The sequence below is a fragment of the Anguilla rostrata genome, chromosome 14, assembly GCF_018555375.3.
Source record: "Anguilla rostrata isolate EN2019 chromosome 14, ASM1855537v3, whole genome shotgun sequence".
Taxonomy (NCBI): domain Eukaryota; kingdom Metazoa; phylum Chordata; class Actinopteri; order Anguilliformes; family Anguillidae; genus Anguilla; species Anguilla rostrata.
In genome coordinates, this window is record NC_057946.1 from 40,658,789 (window position 1) to 40,671,177 (window position 12,389).

A 12,389-nucleotide genomic window follows, 5' to 3' on the forward strand; every position below is an offset into this window, starting at 1 on the left:
CCAAAATAAATCCAAGTTTCTATTAAACCCCTTATCAAAGTAAAAAAGTTAGGTCTGCATATTAAACAAAGTGCAACATGTTTAGAGTGTAAGAGACTATGGTGTCCAGCTCAAAGTCCAACTCAAATATTGGAATCAAATGTCTGTTAGACATGTGTGTTCTAATGTAAGAATGTCACATGTTCTGGACTTATAGTACGCTAGCTCTTCTCTTGGAAACTTTTCACTACTGACTAACGCCTACATTACAGTGTGAAATATCCACACTATATAATACCACTGACCTATTTAAAGACACTCAATTTCAAAAATAACGTATATAAACGAAATATTTTGAGCAGTAATATTTGCATAGCAATGATGAAATTTTACCTGTGTTCAGCAGATAGAGACAGAGACAGTAAATCAATGACCGTTCTATCCGCTTCTGTTTTGCTCCAGAAAACTATGTCAGCAAACATATGGTTCAGCTATGCCCAGAAGTCCTCAATAATAATAGTATTTTCCAAGAAATTACGAGAAATCATTGACAACGTTTTGTTAGGTGCAGCGTCTTTTACTGCTACCTCAGAATGAATGCGTAAGTGAATGCCATGATAAGAAAATGTTCGGTTACGCTGACCTAAAAAACGCTACTCCAAAAGCAAAATTAGACATGTTATATCGTTAGAAAGCTTGTAATCTCACCTACTGAATAAATGAATTGTCAATCAAGCCAGACTGTACTAAAAAGGGTGACAACGTCGTAAACAACACGTGTGGTATTACACACAGCTATTTTTGGAACCTCTGAACCTCTTTGGCAACAAAGTCCGACTCTGCTGCAGCCGCCATGATTCTTTTAAAACTGTAGCGTTGACTGGAGCCGACCAATAACTGGAGGCAAAAACGACTGACGTTACATAGCAATAATGTAGTGATATTGAAGAAAAACATTTGTTATAATGAATTGAAGCGTTTTAGAAATCAAAAGGGCAAATTCATGAATTTAAAAAACGATGCGTCGGTTTAAAATATTTATGTCGACGCATTTTCAGTGTCGACGTCATCGAACATGTCACGAATCGCGGCAGCCCTATATGATAGACATAGGGTCTATGGTAGATATAGGGTCATGATAGCTATAGGGTTTATGGTAGATACAGGGTGTATGGCAGATATAGGGTTATGATAGATATAGGGTGTGTGGTAGATATAGGGTGTATGGTAGATATAGATTTATGATAGATAGAGGCTGTGATAGATGTAGGGTTATGGTAGATAGATGGTGTATGGTAGATATAGGGTTGTGATAGATATAGGGTGTATGGTAGATATAGGGTGTATGATAGATATAGGGTGTGTGGTAGATATAGGGTTTTGATAGATATAAGATGTATGGTAGATATAGGGTATATGGTAGATATAGAGTGTATGGTAGATAGAGGGTGTATGGTAGATATAGGGTCTATGATAGATATAGGGTGTATGGTAGATACAGGGTGTGTGGTAGATACAAGGTGTATGAAAGATATAGTGTGTATGATAGATATAAGATGTATGGTAGATATAGTGTCACGGGGGCGTAGTGGGGGTCAGGACCCAAACGCGGAGTGAGGGGGAAAAAACTCAAAACTCCAAAATGGGATGAACAAAGACTTTACTAACAACTCCAGGACAAAAGGGAACCAAAAACCTTGCAGGGCAACTCTCACAAAACACAAAGAAAAACTTCAAAAAACACAGGAAACAAGAAAATCCAAAAGTCCAAAAGCACATTGAAAACAGAACAAACATGGGCAGGAACACACGGGACAGGAACATGATCAGAGGCATGCACTAACAAACAACCAACAAGGATCCAGCACCTGAGTCAGGGAGAAGGGAACTTAAATAGACAAGACACTGACGAGACACAGCAGGGCACAATGCACAATCAGGCCACAGAGAGGGAAGGGAAAACGAGACAACCAAAAAACAATAATTGAACAATTGAAAACAATAATACAATTAAACAGGGTACAAGCAGGACACAAAACAGAACTGCCACCATCTGGCGGCCCAACAAGGAAAGACAGAGACGGAAACACAGAACCATGACATATAGGGTGTATGGTAGATATAGGGTGTGTGGTAGATATAGGGTGTATGATAGATATAGGGTGTATGGTAGATAGAGGGTGCATTGTAGATATAGGGTTATGATAGATATAGGGTGTATGGTAGATATAGGGTGTATGGTAGATATAGGGTTATGATAGATATAGGGTGTATGGTAGATATAGGATGTATGGTAGATAAAGGGTGTATGGTAGATATAGGGTGTATGATAGATATAGGGTGTGTGGTAGATATAGGGTTATGATAGATATAGGATGTATGGTAGATATAGGGTGTGTGGTAGATATAGGGTGTATGTATATAAAGGGTGTATGGTAGATATAGGGTGTATGATAGATATAGGATGTATGGTAGATATAGGGTGTGTGGTAGATATAGGGTGTATGTATATAAAGGGTGTATGGTAGATATAGGGTGTATGATAGATATAGGGTGTGTGGTAGATATAGGGTGCATGGTTGATATAGGGTGTATGATAGATATAGGGTCTGTGGTAGATATAGGGTTATGATATATATAGGATGTATGTTAGATATAGGGTGTGTGGTAGATATTGGGTGTATGGTTGATAAAGGGTGTATGGTAGTTATAGGGTGTATGATAGATATAGGGTGTGTGGTAGATATAGGGTGTATGGTAGATATAGGGTGTGTGGTAGATATAGGGTGTATGGTTGATATAGGGTGTATGGTAGATAGAGGGTGCATGGTAGATATAGGGTGTTTGGTAGATAGAGGGTGTATGATAGATAGAGGGTCTATGATAGATATAAGGTGTATGCTAGATACAGGGTGTATGGTAGATATAGGTAGTATGGTAGATAAAGGGTGTATGGCAGATATAGGGTTATGATAGATATAGGGTGTGTGGTAGATATAGGGTGTATGGTAGATATAGAGTTATGATAGGTATAGGTTGTATGGTATATAAAGGGTGTATGGTAGATATAGGGTGTATGATAGATATAGGGTGTGTGGTAGATATAGGTAGTATGGTAGATAAAGGGTGTATGGCAGATATAGGGTGTGTGGTAGATATAGGGTGTATGGTAGATATAGAGTTATGATAGATATAGGTTGTATGGTATATAAAGGGTGTATGGTAGATATAGGGTGTATGATAGATATAGGGTGTATGGTAGATAAAGGGTGTATGGTAGATATAGGGTGTGTGGTAGATATAGGGTGCATGGTAGATATAGGGTTATGATAGATATAGGGTGTATGATAGATACAGGGTGTATGGTAGATATAGGTTGTATGGTAGATAGAGGGTGTACGATAGATATAGGGTGTGTGGTAGATATAGGGTTATGATAGATAGAGGGTGTAAGGTAGATAGAGGGTGTATGGTAGATATAGGTTTATGATAGATAGAGGTGTATATTAGATATAGGGTGATGATAGATACAGGGTGTGATAGATATAGGGTGCATGATAGATATAGGGTGTATGGTAGATATAGGTTTATGATAGATATAGGATGTATGGTAGATACAGGGTGTATGGTAGATATAGGGTGTGTGGTAGATATAGGATTATGATAGATATATGGTGTATGGTAGATATAGGGTGTGTGGTAGAAGTAGGGTTATGATAGATATAGGATGTATGATAGATATATGGTGTATGGTAGATATAGGGTTATGATAGATATACGGTTTATGGTAGATAGAGGGTGTATGATAGATATAGGGTGATGATAGATACAGGGTATGATAGATATAGGGTACATGATAGATATAGGATGTATGGTAGATACAGGGTGTATGGTAGATATAGGGTGTGTGGTAGATATAGGATTATGATAGATATATGGTGTGTGGTAGATATAGGGTGTATGGTAGATATAGGGTGCATGGTAGATATAGGGTTATGATAGATAGAGGGTGTATGGTAGATATAGCGTTATGATAGATATAGTATGTATGGTAGATATATGGTGTATGGTATATAGAGGGTGTATGCTAGATATAGGGTGTATGGTAGATATAGGGTTATGATAAATATAGGGTGTGTGATAGATATAGGGTGTATGGTAGATATAAGTTTATGATAGAGGGTGTATGGTAGATATAGGGTGTATGATAGACAGAGGGTCTATGGTAGATATAGGGTGTATGGTAGATAGAGGGTGTGTGGTAGATATAGGGTGTATGATAGATATAGGGTGTATGACAGATATAGGGTGTATGGTAGATATAGGGTGTATGGTTGGTATGACTCTGGCTGCTGATATGGGGCAGTGGAGGCTGATCCGATGCCATCAGCTCCTTCCACTCATAAACTGTGTATTATATTACATTACTGTCTAATGCAGAGCAACTTACACAGCTTTTTACACAGTATTTGCATTGCATCCATCCTAAGCAGGTTCGGACCTGGTTAGTACTTGGACGGGAGACTGCCTGGGAATACCAGGTGCAGTAAGCACTATGGGGTGACATAGCTCAGGAGGTAAGAGTGGTTGTGTGCCAGTTGGAGGGTTGCTGGTTCGATCCCCCACCCTGGGTGTGTTGAAGTGTTCCTGAGCAAGACACCTAACCCCTAATTGCTCCCAACAAGCTGATTAGTACCTTGCATGGCAGCCTTTCACTGTTGGTGTGTGTGTGTGTGTGTGTGTGTGTGTGTGTGTGTGTGTGTGTGTGTGTGTGTGTGTGAATGAGAGGCATCAACTGTAAAGTGCTATATAAATGCAGTCCATTTAATAATCACCACCATCATTATCATAATAATTGTGAAATTAAAGGGTTATCATATTAAATGAAATCATATTTTCATAGTTTAATTGATGTCAAATAATGTGAATAACTTTTTCCAGGTTCAGAAAAGGTCTAGAAACATTTTGTAACTGATTTCACTGTCTGAGTGGTACGGATAGCTGCTTCTGAGGGGACGCAGTGGCCAACTGCAGATGCACTGAAGTTAATCCTAGTAGCACGCGCAAATTAGCCTGCGCATCCTGCCGCCGCTGTGCACATGCCGTCGTCGCCGTTTCTGCTAAGTTTGCAAAGTTTGGTGCTGGCACCGTGCCCGCCTATGGCAGCGAATCAGTGCCCCAGAATAAAGACTTTGAGAGGGGAAGAGCTCCGATTTAAACCCGCCTTCCGGCCAGACCTCATTGTAGCAACCCCCCACCGCCACCACCACAAAAAAGACATTGCATTTTCTCCCCTCTCCTTCCCACTTTCAAAAAACGACCCTCCAGTCTGGAACCATGAATCTCCCCTCGGGATGTTTGCTTATACTGAGCAGTCTTCGCGTGTTACTGGCGATCGATTTGGACGAGGTAGAAACAAGTTACTATGTGGAGCCTGCGGACACTGTGGATGCAATTGATTACAAGGATCCCTGCAAAGCTGGTATGGCTCTAAAAAGTTACACTTTCTCGTTTAGTTGGAAAGGAAACCGTAAACTGAAAACATAGTAATATCTGAAATCTGTGGCGAAAAAAGGACGCAATTTCTGAAACTGACGGGAAAATACGTGGCTTTACCGGGAAAAGCAAAGTGAAGTGAAACCAAAAGCCAACTGTCACATTATGCTTGCTATGTTTGTGAAGTACCATATATAGGTGATAACTGCAGAGGGCCGATTTGATTGTAGGCTGATACTGCATATAAATGTCTCGCATGCCTTTACACACCATTCAGAAACATGAAAGATTTTGACATCGGGACTTGCTTGGTTTTATGGGCTTGGGGAAAAGTGAAGTTTGTACAATAAACTGATAGCAATAGGCAGGCGGTATAGCCTACATCCTTTAAAATAGTGGAACGGACATGTCTTTCGTTAGAGCTTACCGCAAGGCTAAATGTATGCTTTGTAGAGTACGAAAACAGTTGTCAAAAAGGACATCTTACGACTCGAAGACCCTGTGAACATTTCTGTGGAGAAAAGACGGTTAAATGCCGTCGAGGCGTTCAGGTGAAAGCACGGCTTCAATTTGGTTGAGAAGTGAAGGTTTTCTAGCCAAATATGTATGTTATACCCTATCCTGGCAAAACATGAGCTGTATTGGGGTTAACCCAGTCTGTTTACGTCAAACGTCTCTGAACTTAGATTCTCACCCCTCTGGACATACAAAAAGCAGTCGAAGTTATCCATGTTTTGACAGCAGTGATCGGCTGTAGGCTACGGATAGGAACGAGCACCGAACAAAAGTAAACTGAAGTAAATACTCAAAGAGAGACGTTAGTTTTGTAGTTTTACCAGCAGGTTTGCAATTCGTCATGAATGTTGTTTCCATCCTCCTACATATTAATAACAATAATAATTAACTTACTGTAAGCTGCCGTTTCCTCGAGCATTTTGTGGAAACAACTGGCTGATAAATGCGGACTATGGTTGATGTGTTTTGTGTCTACAACATTTTTCAAGCACTTTTCTAATTCATTTGAACAAATGACTGGCACCCACCAGCAGCTGCTGGCTGCTGTAAACAGGAGGGCATTCACACTATAACGGTAATGGCTCTTTGTCCTACACTCTAATCTTTGTGATAGCGTATTAGGCTACTCACTATTAGTCATATATCTATCAAACCATGTATGCGCATTTTTGAACTTGTGAATAAGAAAACGCCAAATTAAAAAAAAAAAAATATATAGGCTATAAAAAACAAAACAGATATCGTAAAAACATTTTTGCGCTCGCATGAAGTAGCCTACATTTTGAGGTTATTCGATGCAGAAGTTCGATAAATAGCGATGGAAACTGAATTTGTACACATGATGTAGTAATCGTGTGTTTCCTTTGTCAACGAATGGCCAGATCGTGCTGAACTGGAGATCGAACGTCGTTTTAGACAATCTGACATTTTGCACCCAAAGACTGTTCGTAAAGTTCCTGACCACCAGCCAGAACTACTTTTACACGTCTTCGTTTCCAAGAGTACGGCACCTGTCGTGGTCAAGTCGCCGCTGTCGGGAAACAAGAAATATTCCCAAGGATAGTTTGTAGGAAATAGTTATTATTTATTCCCCGATAGCAAGCAGTTCGTGAAAACCCCTCTAAATGTGGGATGTTTCGCTGACGTGCACAAAGTCTGTTTTTATTCGCTGAAAATGAGTTTATGGAAACGTATCTGATTCGCATTTTTGATTGTCCAATTTTCAATAATGTGCATAAAATTTTCAAAGGAAAATTTTCAATGTCGCGCAGACAACACAAAAATGTATGTGTGCGTATGCAGCAATATAGGTATTGGAACAAATTATTCGCTGTAAAAATCCTCAGTTGGTGCACAAAGTAGCCTAATGAGGAAGCTCATATGTGCGCATGTCTTCGCCTGTACGGTTTCAGATTTATGTTGTGTTTTTCTGCTTCCACAGAGTTCCCTAGCTATTTTTGGCAAGCTGCTAACTCTGAGAGATGCTCTCTGTACCCCACTGGACAATACCCTGAGGTTCAGGGGTGGCTTGTCCACACTCCTTGGCTCGGATTTGGGCCAGCTGTCCCCTTGACGGATCATGTGATGTTCACTTATGGTGCTTTTGAACGCTGGAAAAAGGTCTGAGAGAGCGAGAGAGAGAGAGAAAGAAAGAAAGAGAGAGAGAGAGAGAGAGAGAGAGAGAGAGAGAGAGAGAAAACAGAGAGAGAGCAAGAGAGAGAGAGAGAAAGAAAGAGAGAGAGAGAGAGACATCTTTTTTGTGACAAGTGTAAACTGGTAAAACTGCGGACCGAGAATGCAGACTGCCATTCTCTGGACACGGAGGGCTTTAGGCCTTAAAACCCCTGTTGAACCTTGATTCATTAGGCTGTACTCAGCTCCCACTGTTGTTCTGCCCTCCCTCATTAGTCTGCCTCATTAAGATGGGTTTAACTCTTCCTGCTGGTTTGCCACCACCTGCTTGGAGCTAATCCAAAGTACAGGGGGAGAAAACTGTCAATTTCTGCCACTGACATTAGTGGAGGCTTACTTTCTGTCAGATCACTTTGAGCAGCAAGTAAGTGTTGTTGTTGTTGTTGTTGATGATGATGATTCTGTAGAGAAATGCAGGGCTTTCATTCAAAAATGGCCTTATGATCAAATCTTATCTTACATAGTGGCTTTTTCTGAAAACCACAACTGAGTGGTTATTTATAACATCCAACTTGGCATGGCTATGATTGTATATGATCGTATATCTACTCGTTTATACTAGAGCAGCGCTACTCAACTTCAGGGTGGTATAGTTATGCTATGAAGCGAGATTATAAGGGTAAGTGAGCTAACTTAAGCTTTAACCCTGGGTTTACCATATCATGATGCTGAATCACTTTTAATGGGTGTATATCGTCAAGGTAACTCATGCTGCACGGCTAACCTTGGCCGCGTTCCTCGTATGTGGAGAACTCTGCTGGGTAAGTTTCTGGGTAACTTGACATAAGCACAGAATTTTCTGCTCCTCAAAGCGAGCTTGAAATTTGCTAAACCAGAGCAGCAACTCCTTTATCTTGACCTGCAATTTTCTAGGCTTAGTCTGAGTTGGCTGGATAATGATCCTGGCTATTTAAGCTTATATAAGCATATATATTGTAATTTAGTAACTAAAGGAACAATTTAAATGTAAGAAAAGGGAGGCTGCACAGGGTCTTTAATCATTTGAGTGCTCTGTACTTAATTGGCTGCTCCCTGTTAAGCAGTACAATACCTCTTGTACCCCTTGTACAATACCTGGATGCTTCTGGCTCCTAAAATCCAAATAGTTTTTCAGTTGTTTTTCAGTACCACATTTGGCAAGTCCTAAGGTCATCATGAACTCTTCTCCCCTGCCTGTTTTAATGACACTGCATCAGCAGGGGTTGGACTCCTGCAGCGAAGTTATTGCGCTAGATGCATTGGCCACCGTACAGTGTAGGTCATTAGGCTAAAAGTAATTAGCAGTTACTTCAGTTGAGACGGAAAATAGTCTGTCGTTTGTAAAACCAGGATGTGCACAATGTACTCCAGAGACTCCAAAGCCTGAACTTTTGAATATTCCCACATGGTGAGAGGGGCAGCACTTAGAATAGCACGTGTCACTCAGTCTTTCTTTTTGGAACCTGCTGCACTCATGCACTGAAGAACATTCCTGGGGAGTGCTGCTACTCTAATGTGGGAACATTCAGGTTACCCTTTGGACGACCATCAGTGGTCAACGTGAAGCTGCTAACTATGGTTCCACAACAAGCAGTGGCTGTACAGTGGGCTCAACCACCTCTGCTGAGGGCACGAGCAGCAGTGTCACCACACGTCCTGAAACTTTAATAAACAAACAGAAACGCCACTGAGTTTGGCCCTGTAAAGCTTCCAGACTGCAGGGTTCAGCTGCTGCACAAGTCTGTTAATTCTTTTACTGACTTTTTAGTCCAGTTTTTAACATGAAGAGAAAATATCTGAGTGGTGCCCCTAAGAACAAAAAACAAAATGCAGAGCTGAATAAAATGAAGCTATCGAAAATATAATCGCTCACTAAATCATGTCAGACAGTGAGTTCATGGTTTATTTCTCAAGAGGATGAGTAAAAAGTCTCTCATCGGTGCCCAAAACCAGTGAAAAGAACATTATCTGATCAAGTTAAAGCTAAAATACTGAAAATAAAGTAATCATCCAGCCAGTAAGTCAGCCAAGCTTCCAGATCGACTGACAAAATGCAGATGCAGGTAGGCATACCTTTGCTGCAGTAGGCTGTCCTGAGTTTCCTAGGTGATCGCTTTCCATAGCACACTAAGGTCGGAAATTAAGGAGAATAAAACAGGCTCAATTGCTAAGCTGCTGTATTTTAAGCACCACTCCCTTCTGCTTCAGTTCTCCTGATGCTGCCACATTTCATCTCTTTAACAATGAATGTAACTGTGGCTTCTACAGAGATCATTTGCACCATGTCTCAAGACAGACTGTCGGGGTTCTCAGTAGGCTACTCCATAGGCTATGTCGAAAACGGCCTGGCCAACAAGCTGGACCTACAAGCCGTGGTTAAAAGATTTGCACAAAGAAAAGCAAGGCGACAGTCCCTTAGGGCAATAGTATAGACAAGCAGCAAGACAGGACTACAGGAATCTCTCAAGTGGGAGTGTATTGATTTAATTCATTTATATTTACCTTGATTGTATTGCTTTGCAGCCCATTTTTGTAGGCTAATGGCCAGCAAAAATGGGGGGGGGGGGCACACGCAGGGGGGACATTGCAGGGGTTAGAGATACTACACTATGCCAGTGGTAAAAGCAATCAACTCCTTAGATAAAGGCGTCTCTATTCCTGGAGGGTCCCATAGGGCTCAGGGGTCTAATTGCAGGGCAGAGATTATTTAGAGACATAATAAATCCCTTGGCTTTCTCCATGGGTAGTCAATGTCTATGCTCTGACAAAGATATAGATTCTCAATGGAGGGAATACAGTGCATATGCATGTTTCTGAGTCCTAAGTGTCCATATCCATTTGTCCCTTAATTATGGGACAGTGATAGGCCTGAGTAATTATTGAGTTTATAAATAAACCTTGGTGTGATTGCTTCAGGCAAGATTTTTTAAAATCCTGTATCAAGCTTAAAGTTTAGGAGCTACAGAATGTGCAGTTTCTTGTTAGAAATAAACTGTGGACCCTTAGTGAGGGAGTAGATTTGTTCTTTGTGAGTGGCAAGACAAATAAGGCATTATCTAAGGAAATGACACAATCAGCAGTTTTTGCCAGTGCTCCTTCCTGGCTTCATTGGCAGCAACTGCTTTGCTTTGTGCCATTATGATTATGTGTCCATTATATCAATGTTGGCAGCCGGTGCTCTCATATGTATTCAGAGCAAGCTCTATCCATGTGGAAAATACAGTAAATAAGCATTCTTGATATACACTTTAATTATACTTACAAGTGTTCTACGTATAAAATAGTATCCTTCAAGCACACTTTAGCATACTGTTTTTTCACATGGGAATTTTCTATTCTTTCTGGCATTAGACAGCACCAGCGATACAGGAACATGTCATTACTGACAGGATCTATTGGTGAAAGTCTAGCTACAGTGAGCACCATAATTCATTGGACAGTGACACATTTTTTGTTAATTTGGTTCTGTACTCTAGCACTTTGAGTTTGAAAGGATACAATGACAATGAGGTTGAAGTGCAGACTGTCAGCTTTAATTTGAGGGAATTTTCATCCATGTCGGATGAACTGTTTAGAAATGGCAGCACCTTTTGTACATGGTCCCCCATTTTAAGGTACTACAAGTATTTGTTGAATTGGCTTCACAGATGTGTTTCATTAGGCAGGTGTATTCATTTGTGTCGTTAGTGAATGCAGAAGAGAGCTGTTGGTGTCTAGTCTTGATTCTGGACTTTGCAATTGCCTTTGGAGATTGTTGTTGTGGTGTGACAACATGAGGAAGACAGCAGTGTCGATGGAAATTAAGCTGGCCTTCATTAGGCTCAGAAATGAAAATCAATCAATCAGGAACATTGCAAAATCTCTGGGCATGCCAAAGTCAACAGTTTGGTTCATCATTAACAAGAAAAAAACAACTGGTCCACTCAATTATGTCAAAAGACCCGGCAGACCGAGGAAGACCACTGTAGTGGATGACCGAGAATACTCTCTATGGTGAAGAAAACCCCCGACAACAGCCCAACAGATCAAAAACACTCTCCTGGATGCAGGTGTAGATGTGTCAAAGTCTACCATACGTAGAAGACTACACCAGCAGGACTACAGAGGGTACACTACAAGATGCAAACCACTGATAAGCCTGAAGAACAGAAAGGCGAGATTACAGTTTGCTAAAAAGCACCTAAAAGAGCTCCAAGAGTTCTGGAACGAAGTCTTGTGGACAGATGAGACAAAGATTAACATGTACCAGAGTGATGGAAAGAGGAAAGTGTGGAGAAAAAAAGGAAATGCCCATGATCCAAAGCATACCACCTCATCCGTGAAGCATGGTGGAGGGGGTGTTATGGCTTGGGCCTGTATGGCTGCACTTGTCTTCATCGATGATTTGACTGCAGACAGAAGTAGAACAATTAATTCTGAAGTCTACAGAAATATTTTATCTGCTCCGATAAAACCAAATGCCTCCAAACTCATTGGACGGCACGTCATCATGCAACAAGACAATGACCTGAAACATACTGCTAGAGCAACGAAGGGGATTTTGACGGTCAAGAAGTGGAAAATCCTTGACTGGCCGAGTCAATCACCGGATCTGAATCCAATTGAACATGCATTTTACATGCTGAAGAGGAGACTGAAGGCAAAAAGTCCCCGAAACAAGCAGGAACTGAAGATGGCTGCAAATACAGGCTTGGCAGAGCATCACCAGGGAAGATACCCAGCGTCTG

At 40.9% G+C, this 12,389-nt stretch overlaps 1 protein-coding gene across 5 annotated transcripts in view; it reads left to right on the forward strand.

The window, feature by feature from the left end:
• The first annotated feature begins 5,199 nt into the window (after positions 1–5,199).
• LOC135239071 (bone morphogenetic protein 1-like) overlaps positions 5,200–12,389 on the forward strand; it is a 69,972-nt gene continuing 62,782 nt past the window's right edge. For 3 of the 5 annotated variants that reach the window (XM_064307464.1, XM_064307465.1, XM_064307466.1), the window contains exon 1: positions 5,200–5,461. In XM_064307464.1, coding sequence (XP_064163534.1) covers positions 5,317–5,461 — 145 coding nt within the window. In that variant the 5' untranslated portion in view covers positions 5,200–5,316. Of the gene's footprint in view, positions 5,462–6,419; positions 6,566–12,389 lie in introns of those variants that run through there. The other 2 variants (XM_064307467.1, XM_064307468.1) reach the window with 2 other exon arrangements.